The sequence below is a fragment of the Cibotium barometz genome, chromosome 34, assembly GCF_041138505.1.
Source record: "Cibotium barometz isolate CiBa-2024 chromosome 34, ASM4113850v1, whole genome shotgun sequence".
Lineage (NCBI taxonomy): Eukaryota > Viridiplantae > Streptophyta > Polypodiopsida > Cyatheales > Cibotiaceae > Cibotium > Cibotium barometz.
The window spans coordinates 3,491,172-3,513,266 of record NC_141079.1 but is presented as its reverse complement, the minus strand read 5'-3'; the positions used below and the strand labels follow the sequence as shown (position 1 = coordinate 3,513,266).

General features: G+C 39.7%; 1 protein-coding gene across 3 annotated transcripts; it reads left to right on the top strand.

Moving 5' to 3' along the window:
- The first annotated feature begins 11,144 nt into the window (after nt 1-11,144).
- Nucleotides 11,145-14,665, top strand: LOC147618618 (uncharacterized). Of its 3 annotated transcripts, none has more exons than XM_086773644.1 (4): nt 11,145-11,282; nt 12,062-12,206; nt 13,701-13,796; nt 13,898-14,665. In XM_086773644.1, the coding sequence occupies exons 2-4, from the start codon at nt 12,091-12,093 to the stop codon at nt 14,418-14,420; spliced, it is 735 nt and encodes a 244-aa protein (XP_086629770.1). In that variant the 5' UTR covers nt 11,145-11,282; nt 12,062-12,090; the 3' UTR covers nt 14,421-14,665. The 3 variants fall into 3 exon arrangements, with proteins under 3 accessions (XP_086629770.1, XP_086629771.1, XP_086629772.1); XM_086773645.1 differs by having other exon boundaries at nt 11,148-11,282; nt 12,072-12,206; XM_086773646.1 differs by having other exon boundaries at nt 11,149-11,282; nt 12,038-12,206.
- Nucleotides 14,666-22,095: the final 7,430 nt, after the last annotated feature.

Genomic DNA, 22,095 nt, shown 5'->3' with positions numbered 1-22,095 from the left:
TTTCATATTCCCATTCACTTTCATTCTTTGTTTGGGTCTCAGCTTTTTCAAGAGTACCCAATGCGTACACTGGCACACTTGGCCCTCTTACAATTCTTAATGAGGGCTGTTTGGAAACTTGCGAATCCTCACAGTCCTGTTTTATGGAGTTCATTATGTCCTTGTATAACTCAGGTTGAGCCATTAAAGGTGCAAGTGTTGATGTGATGGTGGCTTTATTATCGAGAAGAGTATTCCTCCAAATGAGGTTTTGAGAGACTGTTTTAATCTTGTAAGGGAATTATCGAATTCCTCACGTGCTTTCTCAAGCCTATAGTTCGTACAGTCTGTTTCAAATGACTCTTCTGTAGAGAGTATGTCTTCCTCTTGAAAGGGGAAGGGATACTCCTCTAGGCTTTGTATCTTGGTTGTTGTTTTAGGTTTGGCATTATGAGATTCAAGCACAACTAATGACCCTGTAAGACATTTAACCAAGCTAAGCATGCTTTCCTAAGCTTGCTTTTTGCGTTCTGCATATGTCATGTGATCATTATTATCCATATGGGGTGGTTGGGTGGGTTTTAGTTTCTTGATTGGTTTATGTAGTACACTAAGCGAAGAGTAAGAACTTGTTTCATCCTCACTTAGTGATGTACTAGAACTTATTTCATTCTCTAACTTTCTTTGGTTTGTCAGTTTTTCATTATGTTTACCCATGCGATGAGATCAAATTTTCTTTTGGGTTTTTGTATCTTGTGTTGCACGTATGGGTGTCGAGGTTTGTGTGGCGGTCTTTGAGGTGGATGCTTCTGCATCATGTACAGCTTTTGGCTCTTTCGTGTTTATGTCCCTTTTTGGGTTTATGTCCTCTACAGGCTCCTTTTCCCTATCTTTTAACTTGACCTTGGTTTCGATAGGTTTTTGTCCCTTGTCTTTCTTGGGTTTAGAAGGTTTTGTTCCTTCTTTTGGGTTCTGTTGTTTTGAAGCAAGTTATTCTACCCATGTTGAGGTATTGTCTTTTGCGTTCCTTTTGACTGTTTCTCATGCCTTGGCTTGTAAGCGTGTAAGTGCATTCAAGGGTACCGTGGATAATTGCCGATTTTGTACACTTAAGATGTTAAGAGTTGTATTTTGTGAGAAAAGTTGCATTGATGCAACTCGTCTTGGGCAATCTTGGAACATGTGATATATGCCACATCGTTCACACATTGGTTCGCAAGGTGTCAGTGACTATGGGCATGAAAGTATTCCAAACCGTGTAGTCTGCCACCTTGTGAGATCCATGATAATAGAAACACTGAAGTGTTTGATTAACTGCTTCCTGAGCAGTTCCTACCCTTGGGAATGTTTCTGTTTGGTACACGGGAGGTGGAGGTTTTGAGTCCATTGTGGATGAAGCGGGACACTTTTTAGTATCATGGTAAAAGGTTTTACAATATATGCAGTATAGAAGGACATGCACAATGAGGATTGGGATGATCGCAGTGATTGCACTCACAACACAAGGAATTTCGTTTCTCACTTTTAGAGGCATTAAGGATGTCTGGTTTTGAAGGTTTTCATCCTCTCTTAGAGATGTTTGCTGTAAGGTTTTAAGCAAGATTGCATAAAATTCAGGGAATGTTAATTCCGAGATCGATCTTTCTTTTACCATTTCTTCGCTTGGTTTAGATAAGGAACACCTCACAGCACGATCATCTTCTAGCATGTTGTCATCTAAACGTATTGCTTCTTTACAACATTGATCGAATGTTTTCGGATTGGATACAACGATCAAGTTGTGTAAGCTGTTATTCTTCAAGCCCATCATGAAATATCTCCTCAGTTGAACATCATTTCATTTTTCCCATGACTCACAACGTGAGTTCAAGAGTTTTATCCTAAGGATAAAATCTCTAATGGATTCATTTGATTGATGCTTAATTGAATAGAGTTCTATTGCTGCACTACACCGATCACCTTGTCTAGAAAAGCTATGTATAAAGGCTGATTTTAAGGTTTTGAAGTTGGTCTTAATTGCCGGCATCAATGCGATAAACCATCGACTAGCTTTTTCCTCTAAGCATAAGTTCTACGCATGTACCTTAGTGGGGCAGTTGGGATTTCCAAAGGCTTCACATCTCTGTTCAAACATTTGAATGAGTTGAACAGGGTCTGTTGTTCCATCATATTTGCCCATAATTTTGGAAATTTGTACGGTCATATTTCTGTATGAATCACTGAGGCCATATGTAAGTGCTCTTGTTGGAAGAGACTCAGTGAGTCCTTGGGCCACCCCCCTTCCTAGACTTTTCAGTATGTCCAAGGTGTGTGCATCTAGGAAAGAGTTGGTACTTATAGGATTTGTAGGAATGTTAGGCAAGGGACCAAAGCCAGGTGGGATCGAAGTCATAGGGGGTGTAAAACCTGATGACCCGCTTGTTATAGGCATGGCCAATGGCATAGGGAGGTGAATTGGCAGCATAGATCTCAATGGCTCGAAGATGATAGCCATTGGGTTTAGTCCTTGTGTAATCCCTGGCACTCCCTCTATCGTGGCCATGTTGGAGTGACTAAATGCTCCTTAATGAGCAATTACATTTTTTTTTTTGGCTTTTTTAAGTTTCCCACAACCCGTTACAGCCTCAAGAGGCTTGGCGTACATTGGATTAAACGGGTGTCCGTTTGCCCTAATTAGCTTAGGCGCTATACGCACGTGAACCTCTTAGAGATATTTTTCCAAAAAAAGCGTATGCTAGGAACTTCCTAGACGGAAGAGGTCCTAAAATCTATTTTCCATTACTGTCTCAAGAACAAAAAAATTTCCCAAGAAATTTTTCCCTGTTTCGCAACACGTTTTTGAGATCATTCCAAAAGGAATTTTGAAAAACTCTATATGAGAGAGTTGTAGTATTTATGGAGTACTAAAACTTTGTTTCCTAGAGTCATCTGTGATTTTATCGTTTAGGCTCTAACAAAATGGCCCGAATATGGCTCGTCGTCGTTTTCGCGTTGTTTTTTGTGATTTTGTGGTTTTTGGGCTATTTTTTGCCTCGATTTTTAGGTCAAGTTTTGAGGCTACTGGTCGGAGGCCAAAATGATCGATTATGACTTCGGACGATAGCCCAAAGTCGAAGAGCTTGATGTCAGCTTTTCGATGAGCCTTAGAGCGCCTTCATCGAATATACGATTTAGGAGATAAGGGCCTCCAAACAGGGGTAGTTTTCATAGTTTTTTTTTAATATTAAAATCTTTTTTTTAACCTTTTCATGAGCTAAGTCGTTCACGTGCCAAGCCATTCACATCCCAGCCATACACGTGTCCAAGCCGTTCACGTCCAAGCCATTCATGTCTAAGCCGTTTACGTCTAAGCCGTTTACGTGCCAAGCCGTTCACGTCCCAACCATTCACGTCGGACCTTTTCAATGGCATGGTCTCGTGTTTTTTTTTTTGAGTCTAGTGGGAAATACAAATTTTCCTTTTTGGGAGTGAATATTTTTGAATTAAAATGAAAAGGGTATGGGCATTTTTCCAAAAAGGTAAGTGGGAATCAAAAAAGTTAACCTTTTAATGACACACCTTACACCCTTCATAAATGACCCCCAAAATGGACAATTTTGACAACTCATGAGCATCTACTCATTGAATGCTCATTAGCCTTAATGAATTATGTAAAAAAGTGATTAAGGATTAATCCAAGATTAATCTTTTCACTAATCTTTCTCTTTTACACTAATTAAGGACTCTAATTAACCATTAATCCCTAATTAATTCACACAATTGAGCACATCATTGGATAGAGCAAGGAAAAACTAATCTTTGTGCATCAACAATTGTGTAAATTAATCTAAATTAGAAGATTAATTAGACTCTTAATTATAGTCTACTTTTTAAGGCAAAATACTCCTTGATCCTTTTTGTAATGAGCTTCTCCATTTCTGGGTCATTGACCTTCTTCTTAGATTTCTTTTGTTCCTTCTTCTTGCTTTTATATTTCTTCTTCTTCTTTCTGTTCTCCTCATCTTCTAAATCTACATCTGAGTCCTCTGACTCATCAGAACTAGAATTCCCATCTGAATCTTCATCTGATTCATTGTCTGTCTCACTATTCGAATCAGATTTTGATTTCTTCTTCTTCTTATCCTTCTTAGGGATTTAACCCCTAATCTCTTCTCAACTCTTGTTGCTACTACCACCAACTCATTAAAACCACCTGCAATGTCGACTCCAGCAACTGCATTCTTCAAATCCTTTCTTAATCCCGTCAAAAAATATCATGCTAACATCTCATTAGTCGGTCTTTCTCTACCCACCAACCTGTTCATGAGCTGTCTGAACGTCTGTGCATAATCTTCCACCGACATATCCTTCTATTTAATTTCTTTAATCTTGACCAAGACATCATTGGGAGCCTTTTCTTTCTGCTGAAACCTCCCCAAGAATGTAGTCTTCAAAGCATTATAATATGCAAAATGACCAGGACCAAAAGCAGTAGCCATGTTGGGTTGAACAACTGGCTTAGGTTTCCGCGTTGGTTTTGGCTTCCCCTTGAGCAAATCAAATTGTAGCTTCCTGACCAACAGAGGTGATAGGGCTAATGTGCCCACCAGAGCTGATGAAAACCTCGGATAGCTTCTTCTTGCTCTTCACTCAAATGTTATTCTGAATCAATAATGTTCTTCTTCTCCAACATCTCCTCCCCTACTTGACTCCCGAGTGTAAGTCTCCACCATTGATCCTCCACTCGTCGGTTGCTCCGTATCGCCCACATCATATCCAAACGGATTTGGGACTTCCGCACTTGATTGTGTGCTCTACAAAGCGAGTAAATTAGACTCGAGAAACCGACCTATCACTCTGACTCATAGATATCTTATGCTATACTAGATAACATTCTCCATCCTCTCCTTACTTAAGCAACATACATTCATAACACTGTTACAAACACCACAAACATAACAAGGAATACGAACAGACAAAAAACTCAAACTTCATTTTTTCGAATAGAAAAGGCTCTAAGCATGCTCTAAATCTACCTATTAGATAGAAACCAATAGGATCGCCAGTGTTAAGCCACACTATAATAACACTCAACAAGCATCAGAATAGCAAACACTACACAGGAGTACTTGAAGAGAGGTATCATAGCATGATTCTGAATATCAGACATGGAAACAACACAGACTCGAAAACACACTACTGTCTTTCATTCATCTATAAAGATTACAAAAGCTTTCACCAAAATAGGCTTCATGACCGCTAGAGGAAAGACCAAGAACTACTTTCTAATTGAAAGTCCAATGAACTTCTAAAGAACCTTCTGAACTTTCGAGATGACTATTCAGATAAATAGTGAAAAGTATATAACTAGTGAGTACCCTAAGTCAACCCCTAACAAGCACTTGTCATCAAATCAAATAATACTTATTGACACTTAAAATTGATCATCTCAAAATTCATGACCACCACCACCACCAGCTCACCTCCATTATTCAATCCAATGATTTGCACTTTCATCAACTACGCCAATCAATTAATGAATTAATTGATTAAAAATATAAACAGCCATACGAAACTCATAACATCAAGATGATGCAACCAATACTCCCATGTATGCATAGATTCACCTGCATATGCGTAGACTACGATATGATCGTGCTCGGATGTAGAAAAGTGTCCCAATCTAAACCCGTCTGGGAGAATTCATAAAATGGAAAATGTGGGAATATATATTCCATAAATTAACTCCAATTCATAAATAATTTAAAAACGTGGGAATATATATTCCATAAATTAACTCCTTTTGTAACATGCATTGGGGGTGACAAGAAACTATTCTCAGTTTTGTCACAAAATTATAAATAATCATCATGTGCTAGTATGAACATAAGTTGCAATCAAGGATGGATGGGCTTGATTAGGTAGCCATTGAGAATCTTCGATGGGATGTCCTTTATACTTAACCAAATATCGATGATAAATATTACCTTTTCTCATTATTGTTTGTTTATAGTTTAAAAAAATTTCTAATTCAATAATGTTATAGGTATATATTTATTCATATTTTTTTATGAGTTAATAATCTTACAAAAATATGTTTAATTTAATTTGTGCAAGATTCAGTTTAATGGAATATGCAAGTGGGCACAAGATTAATGTATAGGTGTAAATGTGCACGTAGTCATTTTATGTAACAAGTCCCACTAGCAATTTTATTTGGGCAAAGGTTTTTATATGTATAAACCTTAGGAGACTTCATATGGTTTAATTTCATAAATTAAACCAAAGCTCTGATACCACTATCACAGGGACCCTTTAATCTTCTTGAAGAAATAATTAAATACTCACAGAATTCATCAAAAAATTTAAAACAAACACTTGAATTAAATTGAAATTAATTAACATAGCATAACACAAAAGCAAAGGAAAGAAAATAACATCACCGTCAAGACAAGATTGGGTGCAATCTCCATATTTTTAACCATATGAAGTCTCCTAAGGTTTATACATATAAAAACCTTTGCCCAAATAAAATTGCTAGTGGGACTTGTTACATAAAATGACTATGTGCACATTTACACCTATACATTAATCTTGTGCCCACTTGCATATTCCATTAAACTGAATCTTGCACAAATTAAATTAAACATATTTTTGTAAGATTATTAATTCTAAAAAATATGAATAAATATATACATGTGTAACAGATGATTTCACAACCTTTGGCTAATGATGTAGGGTCATCATATATTGGAAGAGGGCCTCTAAATTGTTTTAGTAGACTAATGTGAAAAGAATTATGGAAATGCCAATTAGAGAGTAGCTCTGACTTATATGCATTATCATTTATCTTTGAGATAATCGTCATCGTGCAATATATTTACTTCCTTGTTCTTAATTTTTGCTTTTAGTTTTAGAAGTATATGAGATGAAACTTGCTTTTCAATAGGTTTAGGCATACCTAGATCATTAGAGAGATTTTGACGTTCGAAATTACCCTCTTACTTGAAAGAGAAGTTGTTGTCCTCATGGTTAAGTTGTGCAAAAAGTAACGCTTGATGAAATCTCCAAAAAGTATACCATGACAAAAGTTTTAAGCTTGTAGCACTTGATGTTTAATTTGGTCTACTACTTTGGTTGTACCCCTTTTATAAAATCTCCTTAGACATTTGTGGAAGCTTGAGTGTTGAGGCTTATGGATTGTTTAAGCTTTTGCAGCTAATATGTATAAGCCTTTTGAGAGATTTTAAAGCTTGGAAGGCTAGGAAAATTTAAGACTTTGAAGCATTGATGGCTTTTTTATGAGATTTGGCTAAAGCTAAGGAAAGCTTGAGAATGGAAAGCTTAAAGGTTTTGAGTTTTTAAAGGTTCATGATATAAGGCTTTTTGAATGTAAACCTTAAAGCTTTTAAAATCTTTTGAAGTTTAAAGCTTTAAAAGCTTGTAAAGCCTTAAAGCTTTTAAGCTTTAATAAGCAAAGCTTATGCTAGCTAAGGCAACCAAGTAAAAGCAATCAACTAGCAGTGAAACAATGAAGAGAGAGAGTAAAAAAGAAGTCATCGATGAAAATGCAAATGTGAAGAGAGAGAGAGAGAGAGAGAGAGAGAGAGAGAGAGAGAGAGGTTTTCAGACAGCAGGTAGGGCATCAACGAAAAGAAAGAGAGAACAAAAATCGCAGGCAGTAGTGCATAGAGTGGGAGAGGAAATTGCATTTTTTTGTTGAAAAATCTATATGGAATAGAGAAGCCCTTCCTCACCATCTAAATATGCCTAATCCATCCGTAGCTCCTAATTTGGAAGAGGCGAAGGGAATTAAAAAGTGGTTTTGCGAGCTCAAGTGGTTTTGGAGAAATGAAAGGTGGTTTTCCACCCTGTAATAACTCTTGGGTAAAAGAAATATGGGTTTTTATTGCCCAATGGATAAAAACAATCTTCTTTTTGAAACCATAGTCTTACCTCTTCTTTACCTTTGCTTTAGCTTCTTTCACCTCTTTGTCCACTAGCTTTTCACTGCTTTCAATTGTTGTAATCACTGTTGGCTTTGATACCACTATTGTGGGAGGTTGACCTAAACCCATAAACTAATTGCAACAATATCAAATACCAAGCATAAATAGAGTAAAAGACACAAGATTTTCCCCTGCGTTTCCTTTTGGCGTACTTGAATATATTTCTTGATATAACTTTTGGGGCTTAAAATAGTGTGCTTTTACAAATATGTTGACTTCTTTAAGAATAGCTAGCTTTATTAAGAGTGAGAGCTAATCTACTACAAAAATAGGTATGATTCTAAAACCATGTAAATGTTTACATATCTTGAAAAATCAAATATACACAAGGGAGCTTTCACATATTGACCACCACTAGCTCGCCTCTATTATCCGATCCAAAGATATGCACGCACATCAACTATACCAAATGGGAAATGTGGGAATATATATTCCATGAATTAACTCCAATTCATAAATAATAGAAAACATACGAATACAAATTCTATGAATTAACTCCTCATAACACTTTGCCTAGATGTAGGCAAAATAGAGATGGTCCTTCACGATGGTTCTTTCGGTGGAAGAAGAAGCTAATGGAAGAGGTAAATCTATAAGAAAACCTATTCAAGCAAGCATCCATATAGCATGCATGAATCCAATAGCAAACAAGCAAGTAAGAGTTGAGAGAAATTACAAACTCACAAGGTTTGAAGCAAAAGTAACACCATTTAAAGCAACCCCCTACTTGAAAAAATCAATGTAAAACAAGCTACCACGTGATCATACTCACACCAAAGCTATCACTCATTCATACTCACAACATTCCCATTTTCAGGCCAAATCGCATATTTATTAATTAGTGCCTGCAAATTGGCACTAATTAATATGTGTAACCTAAGGTTCAAACCTTTAGCCATACCTGGACTTAACCTCTCTCTCTCTCTCTCTCTCTCTCTCTCTCTCTCTCTCTCTCTCTATATATATATATATATATATATATATATATATATATATATATATATATATATATATATGCAACACCTCCCTTCATGATTGGCTTCAGACATGATAGACTTGCCCTCCCTCACCAAACTTGACCTCTCCCATGGTCGTCAGATATGGCATATTTGCCCTCCCTCACCAAACCTAACCTTTCCCATGGTCCTCAAACATGTCTCGGACATACACCCTGCTCCCCCTCCTCCCCTTCCCCACATCTCACACTAATTCCCTACGAGCCTTGACTCACACCCTTAGAAGAGAGAGAGAGAGAGAGAGAGAGAGAGAGAGAGAGAGAGAGAGAGGGAGCCCACGATACGCTAAGACACAGAGAGAGACCCCAATAGACCCGAGGAGACAAGAGAGAAAGAGCCCATGATACGCTAAGACATAGAGAGAGACCCCAATAGACCCGAGGAGACAAGAGAGAAAGAGCCCATGATACCCCTTGGAAAAATCTGTCACCACCCATAATCCTCCAGAAAAATCCCCCCCTCCCCCCTAAGACACATGCACACATCCATGTGTCTACAAGCACTAACCTCTTGTTTAACTAGCCTTTCATGTGTCTACAAGCACTAACCTCTCGTTTAACTAGCCTTTCATTTTAATCTCTTCCATATCTGATTAATTAATAGAAAACAATTGAGTACCCCTATTCACAACAAAGGTATCACTCATCCATACTCATAAAACATAGCATCCATTAGGATTTTCCATCGACACATAGAAGAATTAGCTTCACTTATGCAAAACGAAGCTTTTGTCATGGTTCTTCGTTTTGACACTCAATTTCTCATCAGTTTTATGCCATCGTAGGGGACAATTTTTTCTCTTATCTTTCCATACAAGTTTAGAGAGAGCAATTCAAGGAAAACCTTGATCTTTTGAGATCCAAAAACCTTTTCATGTTGTCTAAGGATATAGTATTTTATATAATATTATAATTATACTATATATTATTTTACTGTATATAATCACAGTGTATTATATCATAAAATGATAAATATCTAAAGAGTAAAAGGTTTATCTCAAAAGAAAATTAAAGTACTTTATTAAATTATGCATTTTTACACATATCATATATTTTTGTTGTGCATATATCCGGCACTCCACTTGTACAATATTATAATTATAATTTTTTCATCATGTCGTATGAGGAGGAAGGTGGAGGACTAGCTGTTTAGGTCTTTCACCTTCATATTTCCATTGTGCCAGTTTCTTCTCTGCCTATTGGTGGTTGTCGTTGGTTGCTAGAGATGGGAGATTTGTAGTAGTATAGCCGCGCGGCATATATGGAGAGCTTAATGCAATTAAGCCATTGAAGGCACCCTCACCCCCCACCAGTGGAGTCTATCCGAAGCATCTGGCTCGATATCATTCATACCCTCCATGGTGGTTAGTGGGGGCAGCTTTAGGGCAGCTTAGATCGCATGAGGAAGCATCAGGAGGCCTTCCTTAGGATTTGGTGACATGGTTCCTTTCTTGCAGATAGTGGTGGTGAGCCTAGTTGGAATTACAGAGCACCTGTGTGGTTATTTCTCCCTCCCCCCATTGTATGAGATAGCCTTCTCCTAGAGCGGCCAGTTGTGCTGTTGGAGGAGAAGTGTATTCTCATCTTGACTGGCGTTTCCCTTTGGGGACAGAGTTTGTACTCTGTTTTCTTGGTAACTAATAGAAGGATCTCTTTCCCAGGAAAAAAAACGTATTGCCACTGCTTATTGCTTCGATGGGGGGCCATGATGGTAGATGGTACAACCCATCTCTTGGATTCCCTTTAAATTCGATGGGGGGCCATGATGGTAGATGGTGCAAGCCTGGTAGATGGTACAACCCATCTCTTGGATTCCCTTTAAATTTGCAAGAACCTCCCCTATATTCAAGAATAAAGCTTCTTGCATCTCAGTTACATTCTTCATTGCCTTTTTCTTCAACTATACCAACCATTGACACAAAAGTGTAAAATTACTACCATAGATCCAATCTACATCCAAAGAAAAGAAAAGCTTTGGTTTTTTTTTTTCAAGTTGTGTTTTTTATTTTTTTAAATGCAAACAATATATGCTTATTAATCTTGTGGGCACTTATATATATATATATATATATATAAATTATTCCAATCGTATAATAATGCTGTATATAATATTATAATCTTAAGAAATCGATAAGGTCCTTAGCTTAGGGATTTGAATTTATTGTTTCACACAAGGTGTGGGATACTCGGCAGCCCTAACCGTTGAGTGTTCTTGGTGTGCATCTTGCTTCCGCCCGCTTGGAGGTTTTTGGAGGGCATCGCTCCTCACCGCGCCACAGCATCTGCATCCCACATCCCAGGTAGGCCTTCTTCTCCTGCATGCTTCGTGGTGTTCTCTGCAGTTTTAGGTTTTAGTATCTCGACAGCTTCGAGGTTCTAATTCTGCGAATATAGCTTCTCTTTAGGGTTTATGATTCCTGCGGTTTAGGGCTTCCTCTATTGTACGGTTTTCCGATTCGGAAACCTCGTGGATGAAGCTTTAGGGTTTCCCAGGGTTTCGAAGAGAGCTTCTTTATCAGCTCTAGGCTTTAGCATTTCGCGGCTTCTGCAGCGTATAGGGGATGCGTTGCCGTACCTGCGTAAGGCTTTTGTACTGCGCTGCTATGTAGAACGTCCCAGGAGGCATTTTTAAGACCACATGGACAACAGTCTGCTATTTATCATATCTAGGGTTGGGAACGATGCCATCCGTAGGCTCATCTGTTTGGTTCTTCAGTGATCTTTCCGGATTTTTTCAACCCCTGCATACCAATTGCAAGCCATGGAAATGACGTAAACTGTAGCATGCAATGCCCCCCTCCTCATGGAAGGGGGTTTTACAGCCATTCTGTGGTGGGGATGTGTAACGATGAAGTCTTTACGTGTGATGGGGCTGGCTAGATGGGGCGGATTACAGTGTGGCCTATATAGAATCTTGAAAAGTGTTGCAATTTTGTGTTGGCTTTATAGTATCAGAGTAGTTAACTGGTAATGCAGACGGGGCTGGTTTTCTCTTTGAAATTGCTTTGCTTACAAGATGTTGAGCATTGAATTATCGTTTTATTTACCTTGTCAGGAAGCATAATTTGAGCTGTTGCAGGTGCTTCTAGCTCAGCTGCAAGTGCAAGCATGGGTATCGATAACCTTGGTATTCGGAAGGGACGTGGGGATGATGGAAACCATTCTTTACGGGGACCGGGCGGAGTCCGGGGCGCAGCTCGTGGAAAATTCAGACGCGGATCCAGGTAGTCTTCTTTATGAACCCTTTTGTAAAGTCAATAGCGTCTTAATCTGAGCAACTGAAGCCCCTCACAAGTACATCCCACCTGTCCTTGCTGTCAGAGGATCGGACAAAATGTGGGGGGTGGCTGTTCATGGATGGTCAAAGAAACCTGTTCCTGCCTGTCTGGGTTTCACAGGCTGTTTGTGGATGGGCAATGAAACCGTTCATAGCCTGCCAGTCTTACAGGCTGTTATTTGAAGTGCCTGAATATCAAAATTGGCATTGCATAAACATGGCCTGTCCAATATTTATGGATTGGATGAAGGCAAATGTCTTGTTGCCTGTATGCCCTGAGCACTTACTGTTCTGTAGGTGAGCAGGATGGTCCTGGTCTGATTGACGAAATGCACACACAATGAGTGAAGGCAGGGGTAGATAATTCTTTGCAGAAGTTGCAGTCTGTTTTTGCTTGAAGGTGGGATGCCCAACTTTGCTAGGGAAGATTGGTTGACTGACTGAGTAGTGAAAACACTGATAATTCCGTTTAGATGACGGCCTGCTCTCTGTGTGTGTGTGTGTGTGTGTGTGTGTGGTGGCGCATGCGAGTGTGCACAAGTGCATGTGCATTCGCGTGTGTGCATATGTGTTCTCCTCTCCCAGAGTGCTTGTGGTTGTATAAGTGTCACTCGGGAACACTGAAGCCAATTTCTGCTGTGATTAGGGCATTAGGGTGTTAGGCCTGTAGATGAATATCTGGGCTGTTTATAAAGGGGTTGCATGCTGCTGTCTTAAGGGTGCTGCGTTTAGGTAGGTCTGTATGCTAGGGGCAGGGAAGTGTTCGCACACACAGCATGGCAAGACTGAGGGTGGGTGTGGATGCATCAGGTAATGTGGAGATACAATAACACCCAACAGATTGGCATCTTCTTGCAACACCAACTTACACACTGTGGGGATGTCTTTTGCAAATTGTTGAGCGGGTGTGCCAGCTCACAGGTGATGTGCAGCGAGTCTTGTCTTAGCTGTTGGACAAGAGGGTTTTGCTTGACGCATGTTGACTATCAAGTTGCCAACCTATTCTCTGGGCTCTTGACAGTTGTATTGTTCTCTACTTTGCTTGTCTTCTGTCCACCAGCTTTTGTGAACAAAATGCTCGATTAATCTCATACAAGAGCTCTTGTTCAGGTGCCCAATGCTCGGCAGGAAACTAAGATTCGTTGGTGCACCTGAACATCTGATTCATCCAGATTTGCAGCCTTGTTAGCTAGTATTTTCAAGGAAGGGCCCACCATTTACCCATGTTGGAACTTGGCTAGCTTGTCCATTCTTTCGGCCCAAGGAAAACTGTTGTGTTCTGCCTACACTCAAATCTCCTAGAGTTTTGCCTACACTCAAATCTCCTAGACTGCCTGGCAAAGGCACGTCTGCTGTTGCTCCTGGCTGCTTTCCTGTCCCCTGTTCATTGGTTTGAAGCTTAGTGATACTAAGCTAATCTGCTAATATGTTGTTTTCTCAGGCTCCCTGGTGACGTTTGTAACAACTGCCGCCGCCCTGGGCACTATGCACGGGATTGTCCAAATGTAGCTTTGTGCAACAACTGCGGGCTTCCAGGGTAAAAGACTTAGCTATGTTTTTGCTTTTTGGTCAGCTTTTTGCTACACATGCTGAACTATCACATGCTGAAATGCTGAATATGCCTGTTTTTCTGTGCAGCCACTCTGCACCTGTTTGCTCAAACGAATCTGCCTGCTGGAACTGCAAGGAGCCTGGGCACAATGCGAACGCCTGCCCAAATGAGGCAGTCTGCCGTCTGTGCAGCAAACCTGGACATGTCGCTAGGGATTGTGCCTCGAAAGATCGCATTGACACTCGGCTTTGTAAGAATTGTCACAGGCCTGGTCACCTGGCAGTGGATTGTAAGAATGAGAAGGCCTGCAATAATTGCCGCAAACCTGGGCACCTGGCTAGGGATTGTCGGAACAGCCCTGTCTGCAACATCTGCAATCAAAAAGGTCACATTGCACGTGACTGTGCGCCACCACTACCGTCTGGCCGCTCACTGCCACCACAACCCTACATAGACCCTCCTTTTTGTAGGAATTGCAACCAGTTGGGCCATCTCACCAGAGAGTGCTTGCTTGCAGCCATCTGTGAAACTTGTGGTGGTCGCGGTCATATGGCTGTAGAATGTCCCTCTGATCCTCTGGTATTTCGCGGGATGCGATATCGGCACTGAGGAGTTGCATTGGTGACGAGATCCATTGCTTTTGTGAATGCTAGCACTTAGGGGTGGATAGGTTGATATACAAAAATTTCAATATCTGACCTGACGAGGGAAGGCAAGGCCCATTTTCTTCATGGATGGGCTGAAACTTTTTCACGAACTGAGTTGCAAACTAGTGTTTTTATTCTTTTGTGGAAGGGATACTCTTAGCTTTTTTTTGGCTTGATGCTGTATACATTATCCTTGTTGGTGCTTCACTTTCGTCTTATGGTGAGTATGCTACTTATGAAAATTTACATCTATGAGGCCTGGCCTGCAGTAAACCCTTGTGGTGGAGTTTTGCGGCAGATAAGGTTGGCACTTAGAAAATATTAGAATGCTCTTTCCATATGGGGTAGTTGATTGCCATATGGGTCATTACAGATTGCGTGCTTTGGCACCATTATCATGGGTGCCGTGCCATGAGCTCTAAAAACTTGGGAGAGTTTCGTCAAACTTGGGGGTGTCTTTGTTGCTTGTTAATGATTATGAATTGATTCGTCGATTGATATATCATCTTCTGTGTTGATGGTATGGCTGGTGGAGGGTTATCATGGTGCATGCACAAGAATGAGGCTTCCCATCTTTGTAATGGAATTGATTTGTTGTCAGCTGTGTTGAGGGTAGGGCTGGTGGAGGGTTTTCATGGTGCATGGGCAAGTACAAGGCTTCCCATATTAAGCAGGCTGAAGGCAGGCCTTAAATTTGCAGCTTAAGGCTATGTTTTAAAGATTTTTCTATAAAACTTTGGGGGTAAAATGTGTTAAAATTTAGGCTGCTGTGAAAATATGCTCGTTTATTGTAAACTGTCATGTTTTATTTTAATGTTAACGTATGTATTTAAAATTCATCTTCGAATCTCTCTTTCTCAATCAACACTAACTCTTCAACAAGACAGATGGTTTCCACTATTGTATCTAAGTGGTCGCTGCATGTAAGTGGGAGCCTCCACCTTGCTCTCACAGACCCTCCATATTGGAGCTTCACCGCAGGTAAAACATGCCCCACCTACCCTTGCCTCTCATCTCACGCAAGAGTAATGTGATATTGTTGCTTTACACGTGTGTGGTCACATGCACAACCTGGTGGTATTAACATGGTTTTGGTGGTTTTGCGAACGAAAAGCATGGAGTGATTTTAAATAATTAGTGCTTTGTGTTTGCCCCAAGTAATAGTTTGATTTATTGGGTTAAAAGAGATCATGTTGACGTGTAGTCCCCAAATGAATTATCTGAATTTTATTTGCTTCTTTGAGAATGCTTTTGAAATTAACCATTCAATTGATTTTTGAATGGTAGAGACGGGTGTCTTGGCTTTGTGGTTGATTATGGATGTAAATAGGTTAGTAATAGGTATATGGTGTTATGCATAACAGCCAATATAACTGAAAAATTATGAATTTTTGTGTTGGTGAATTTGTCAGAAAGTCGGGTAAATTTGGATAATTTTGAGTGATATATAAATCTTAGAGCATTGGTGGTTTAAAAACCAAGGAAGGAAAGCACAAAAATGGCTTATTGTGTGGGTTAAGTGTTTTCGAGCTTTGAAGGTTGCATAGAAGGAAGGTGTGGCTTTTCAATGCTGCTTGAAAGGCCTTGGGATTACCAGGCTATCAAGAAAAGTGCATGTTGGATATGCAATTTACCTTGGCTATGGTCAATTGTACATGGTGTGGCTTCTCCATAGCATTCATTGGATAAAAGACCTTGAATAAAGAAATTTTGAAACGTGTGGATTGTACTTACATTTGGGTTTGTGATTTAGAGGAGGCACAAGAAGTTGCCAAGTTGACTTTTATGTGCATGTTTGACGTGTACAAGTACCAAAATCCTTTTTTCAAACATGTCCCCCCTTTAGGCTCCTGTTTGCTTGGGATAAATCATCGGGGTTGAAAAATCAACCCTACCCTTTACACAAGGGTATGTTTGTTATCTTCTCAAAATTGTAATTTTCAAATTTCTTAATATGTCTTTTCCTTTTTGGATCTCGTAGGAAATTAGTTGACAAAACCAAGTCTCCTCCTTTATCCATGCGCACATGTGTTAAGTTCAAACCGTAACCATTCTCACAGAAAGGCTAACACACATACTATTCCACTTAAACGGTAGCCATATAATCCTTGAGATTAAAGCTCTAAACCAAAGGAATTTATCCCTTAGAAAAAGCAAAACACCAAGGTTTTCAAAATCACTCTCTTTTGTGCTTCATGCGTGAAATCGGAATTGATTTACATCAATAGTCCTATCAGGAGGCAATCAAAACATCGAGCAGCAAAGAACGAGCGAGACATAAAAATTGAGTGATTGCGAGAGATTAACTGTCTAATCAACATGACGACATGATAACACGTGAAGGTTAGCCAGGATCATGGAGCTCGACACATAACACATATATGTATTATTGACTCTCTATTTTCACATCAATCTCATTTTACTACATGCTATAATTTGAATTACCATGCCTGATAGGTTTAAACCATAATGTAACACATACAAGTTCAAATTGTCAATCCTACTTCTCAAATCGTGATTTGACCTCACCGGTCTCACATCTTTGACCATCGATACTACTTCTATGATCGTCGATTCTACTTCTCAATCGCAATTCGACATCACAGATCTCACATCTTTAATCGTCGATCCTACTTCTACGATCGTTGATGCGACTTCTCAAATCATGATCTGACCACATCAATCTCACTTCTTGATTGTCGATCCTACTTTTGCAATCTTGCATCCTACTTCTGCGATCGTTGATTCTACTTCTTAAATCGCCATTCGATCTCATCGATCTCATATTTGTGATCGTCGTCCTACTTTTACTATCATCAGTCCTACTTCTACAATCGTCGATCCTACTTCTCTAATCATGATGCAACCTCATTAATCTCACTTCTTGATCATCGATCCTACTTCTACGATCATCGATTCTACTTCAACAATCATCGATTCTACTTCTTAAATCGCCATTCCACCTCATGGATCTCACATCTTTGATCTCATTGATTCTACTTCTTAAATCGCTCTCATCGATCTCACTTTCTTAATTCTATGATTATCGATCCTACTTCTCAAATTGCGATTCGACCTCACCAATCTTGTTTTCTTAATCATGGATTTTACTTCTCAAATCATGATTCTACTTTTTCAACGATCAAAGATGTGAGATCGGTGAGGTTAGATCGTTTTGGTCTCAAACACGACTGGAGAAGGACGCGTCAACACGGTCTACATTCCAACATGATATGAGGCATCAATATTTAGTCGAAATGCGATTTCAAAAGTAGGATTGCGATTTGAGAAGTAAGATTGATGATCGCAGAAGTAAAATCAACGATTAAAGATGTGAGATCGGACTATGATTTGAGAAGTTAGATCGACGATGTGGTCGGTGAGGTCGAATCACCATTTGAGAAGTAGGTTCGACAATTGTATAAGTAAGATCGATGATCAAAGATGTGAGATCAATGAGGTTAGATCGTAGAAGTAGGATCAAGAATCAAAGATGTGAGATCAATCAGGTCAAATTGTTTTACCATCAAATAAGCATGGGAGAAGGATGCGTCAATGTGGCCTACATCCCAGCATTTATGAGGCATAATATTGGTCAAATCATGATGTAGGCCGAATATTGAGAAGATGATTCTAGAAGTAGGATTGACGATCAAAGATGTGAGATTGGATCGCGATTTGATAAGTTGGATCGACGATCAGTTTGAGAAGTTGGATAGACGATCAACGATGTGTGATTGGTGAGGTCGAGTTGAGATTTGAGAAGTAGGATCGACAATCGTAGAAGTAAGATCATTGATCAAATATGTGAGATCGGTGAGGTCAGATCGTAGAAGTAGGATCGATGATCAAAGATGTGAGATCGGTGAGGTCAGATCGTAGAAGTAGGATCGATGATCAAAGATGTGAGATCGTTGAGGTCCGATCATCTTGCTGTCAAATGCGCCTAGGAGAAGGATACGTCAATGTGGCCTACATCCCAACATGATATGAGACATCAATATTTAGGCTTGGGTGAGGTCAAATCACAATTTGAGAAGTAGGATCTATGATTTGAGAAGCAGGATCTATGATTGTAGAAGTAGGATCGATGATAAAAGATGTGAGATTAGTGAGATTGGATCGCAACGATTGAGAAGTCAAATCAATGATCAAAGATGTGTTCTTAGTGAGGTTGAATCGCGATTTGAGAAGTAGCATCGATGATAAAAAAAGAGAGTTTGGTGGGGTCGAATCATGATTTGAGAATCGTGATTTGGAGTAGTAGGTTTGACGATCAAAAAGTGCAATTGGTTAGATCGAATCATGATTTGAGAAGTAGGATTAACCTCATAGAAGTAGGATCGACAATCAAAGATGTGAGATTGATGAGTGATTTGAGAAGTTAAATGATTGTAGAAGTAGGATTGATAATAGTAGTAGGATCGACGATCAAAGATGTGAGATCAAATCACGTTTTGAGAAGTCGGATCGACGATTCGAGAAGTCAGATTGATGATTATAGAAGTATGATTGATGATCAAAGATGTAGATCAGTGAGGTTGAATCGTGTTTGGAGAAGTTGGATCGATGATATAAGATGTTAAATCATCTGGAAAAGGGATTGTTATTATGGCTCACCCTAACCCTACTTGTAACACATCCTAAAAGAGATTACCTGGTGAACCGCAACTGTCGTGAGGATCTTTCCAATGGCCGAGCTTGTAACCCTTGAGGTCTCCAAGCTCTACAACTCCTTGAGAAGCATTCCACCGCGTCTCCCGTGAGCGTTGTCACACCGTCGCGTTGCACTACGGGTCCTTGTCCCTCCTCTCACCTCACTTCACACACTCACTAGCATGCATTAGGGAGAGAGATTAGTAGAGGATTAGCAAGAGCAACACTCAATTGCACAATGGGAGAGTATGTTGTATTATGAGAGAAATTCACTTATATACATGGCCATAAGTGTTCACACTCACTTAAACTATGGCTGGCCGGGCACTTTAGGCTCATAAGAGGCCTAATGCTATTACAATGACTTCTCTCATAATATATCCTTTAAGTACATCACTTAGGACTTCATCCTATCTTGCTACCATACGCTCTTGAAGCGGGAATTGCCATCAATACTCCATCACACCATTACGGGTGCCCGTCCAAGTTGTAGCTTTGGACACTATTGCTTCATATCTTGAATGTATGATCCTTTGGTGTATCTACCGTGACTCCTTGATGTAAGATAATGGCGGTAGCTCTTGTTAATCCTAGAATTGGATTAACATCCCCCCCTTCCTGATGGCGATTACGTCCGTGTGATCTCGTTGAAGACCTTTGTGTGGGGAGAATGAACAACTTTGTCTATGACGTTGATGATGAGTGACGTTCAATGGTCTTTGTTCCTCAGGAAGAAGGAATAAGAAAAGCTAGTTAATGAATGACGAGGTTAGTGGTGGAATTCCTAATGGGATAGGGGGTGGGGTTTTTTTATGAATCATTGCATTTTTATATTTGTGTGAACTCTATTTTTTTCTAGCAAGGTTACATTTGATTTTTGTTAGTGGGGACACTAAGAGATGTTAATGATGGGTGAGAAGAGAGGGAAGAATCCGGAGGAATGTAGACTTAATCATCAGAACGAGATGGTGTTTCTTAGTTCCTCGTTTGATTCATTGAAGCGACATGCATCTTTTGAAGTAATTGGCTTTTGATGATGTCCCTTTGTGTGGCAGGATTCTTATCAAATGTTGTTGAGAAGGACCTGTTCCTGTCTTCTTCTACCCATGTGCTTTTTATGTTTTTTTGTATATTTAAGTGCTCTTATGAGGCAGATTTACTTGAAGTACAAGAATTGAGTCATATAGACTCTTATTGAACTGCTCTGTGTTGAAGTAGCCATTTGTTGGTGAGGAATGAAGATATCTTCAGTAATAAGGATTGAAGATCATTGATTTGTGAAGATGGTGGCGTCGTTTGGAGAGGTTTGTAATTTGAAGAAAAATTTTAGACGATGGGTTGTACCATTAACCAGGCTTTCGCCCACCATGGTCCCCCCATCGAGAGATGTACCTGGAAGATGTTGATGGTGAGGCTTTGGTGCAAATGTTCTCTAGTGCATGAGTATGGATATATACTCATGGAGCAACTGCTACATTAATTTAGCCAAAAGAATAGTAAGCAATAAACTAACAAAAATATACTCATGGAGCAACTGCTACATTAATTTAGCCAAAAGAATAGTAAGCAATAAACTAACAGATATATAATGGCTATTGAAGATTATTGGAAAAGGTTAATGCATGAGATGGCTTCATCCGTGATGAGGCTTAAATTATGAAAGTGCACGTTCATAAGCCATGAGATGGAACTCCATGAATTGTAATTCCATGAGATGGAATTTCGTGAATTTGTAGGTTTTGACCTCGTGAAGTTGCAGGTTTTGACATGGATAGTTTTTTTTCACACCATGAAACTTTAAATTTTCACGCTGTGAAACTTTAAATTTTCACACCATGAACCGGACTTCACAGAATATTAAATTCAATTTTTTTCACGTCTGAATTTGCATGGCCAGAGCTTTTTACAGCCGGAACTTTCACGGCCGACTTATTTCTCACATCTAAAGGGGTGACAAGAGCATTGTTATTTTATCCTTGATACGCTCATAAGTCTCCATTATTGTAGATTGATTCTAGAATTTGTTGCACAGATGTTGTCGAGGTAGTAGGGAAGACTGCTGATTGTTTGGTTGAACACACAAGCTCTTGTGCTGGTGCTGAATGCATGAGAGTTGTTGAGTGATTTACTGGTCGTTGCTTGGGCCTCCATTCTTGTTGAACTTTAGGTGAAGTTGTTGGGGTTGAATTCGGTGTGAGGTTTTCTTCACATTGTTCGATTTTGGCAACCATATGATGGAATTACCATCATAATATCCTTGTTGTTGAAGTACATGCATAGGCACCCATCTTTGATGAACACTGTAAATTGGTGGTTGATGTACTTGGTGTTGAGGCTTTCTTCTTTGTGCAAGCTTAGGGGACTTTGTGATGCGCTTGGGGACCCAAGCTTTGGTATTTCTTTGGTAGTATCCTTGTGCCTGCACAGTAGTGTTTTGGTACCCACACTTGTTGATGACTTGGTGGAGTTTTTTGAGGAACTCGCACAGGCTTTGGTGGACTGTGTTGTGGAGTACTTTTCTTTTTTCTTGGCCTCAGAGTGCTGCGTTGGAGAAGAGGCTTTGACTGTCGAGGCACCAAAATTTGATTGGCACCTTCATAGTAGCCTTGAGCTACAAGTTTCTACCCACATTTTGATACTATTAAGATACCTTGATTGTGATTGTCGTGGTGGAGTTTTTTTTTTGGGTTGATGTAGAAGGTATTGGGCCCTCAACTTTGGTTGGCATTGAGGCTGTAGGTTTGAGACTCATGGGCATTGTTGATGATGATGAGGCTAGAGTCTCTTGTGGAGTGGTTGTCAATACGAGGCCTTTGAGCATGTGGTTCTCCTTTGGTGAGGTTTATCGATGAAGATGCATAGGCTCTGCGGTCTTTCCTTTGAGTTCCTTGTTAGAGATAGATGGTTTGGCTCTGGGAACTTCTTCAGGAATAGATGTTGATTGCGAGGTTTTGGCATCGAACTTCGTAGGTGAGGATGGG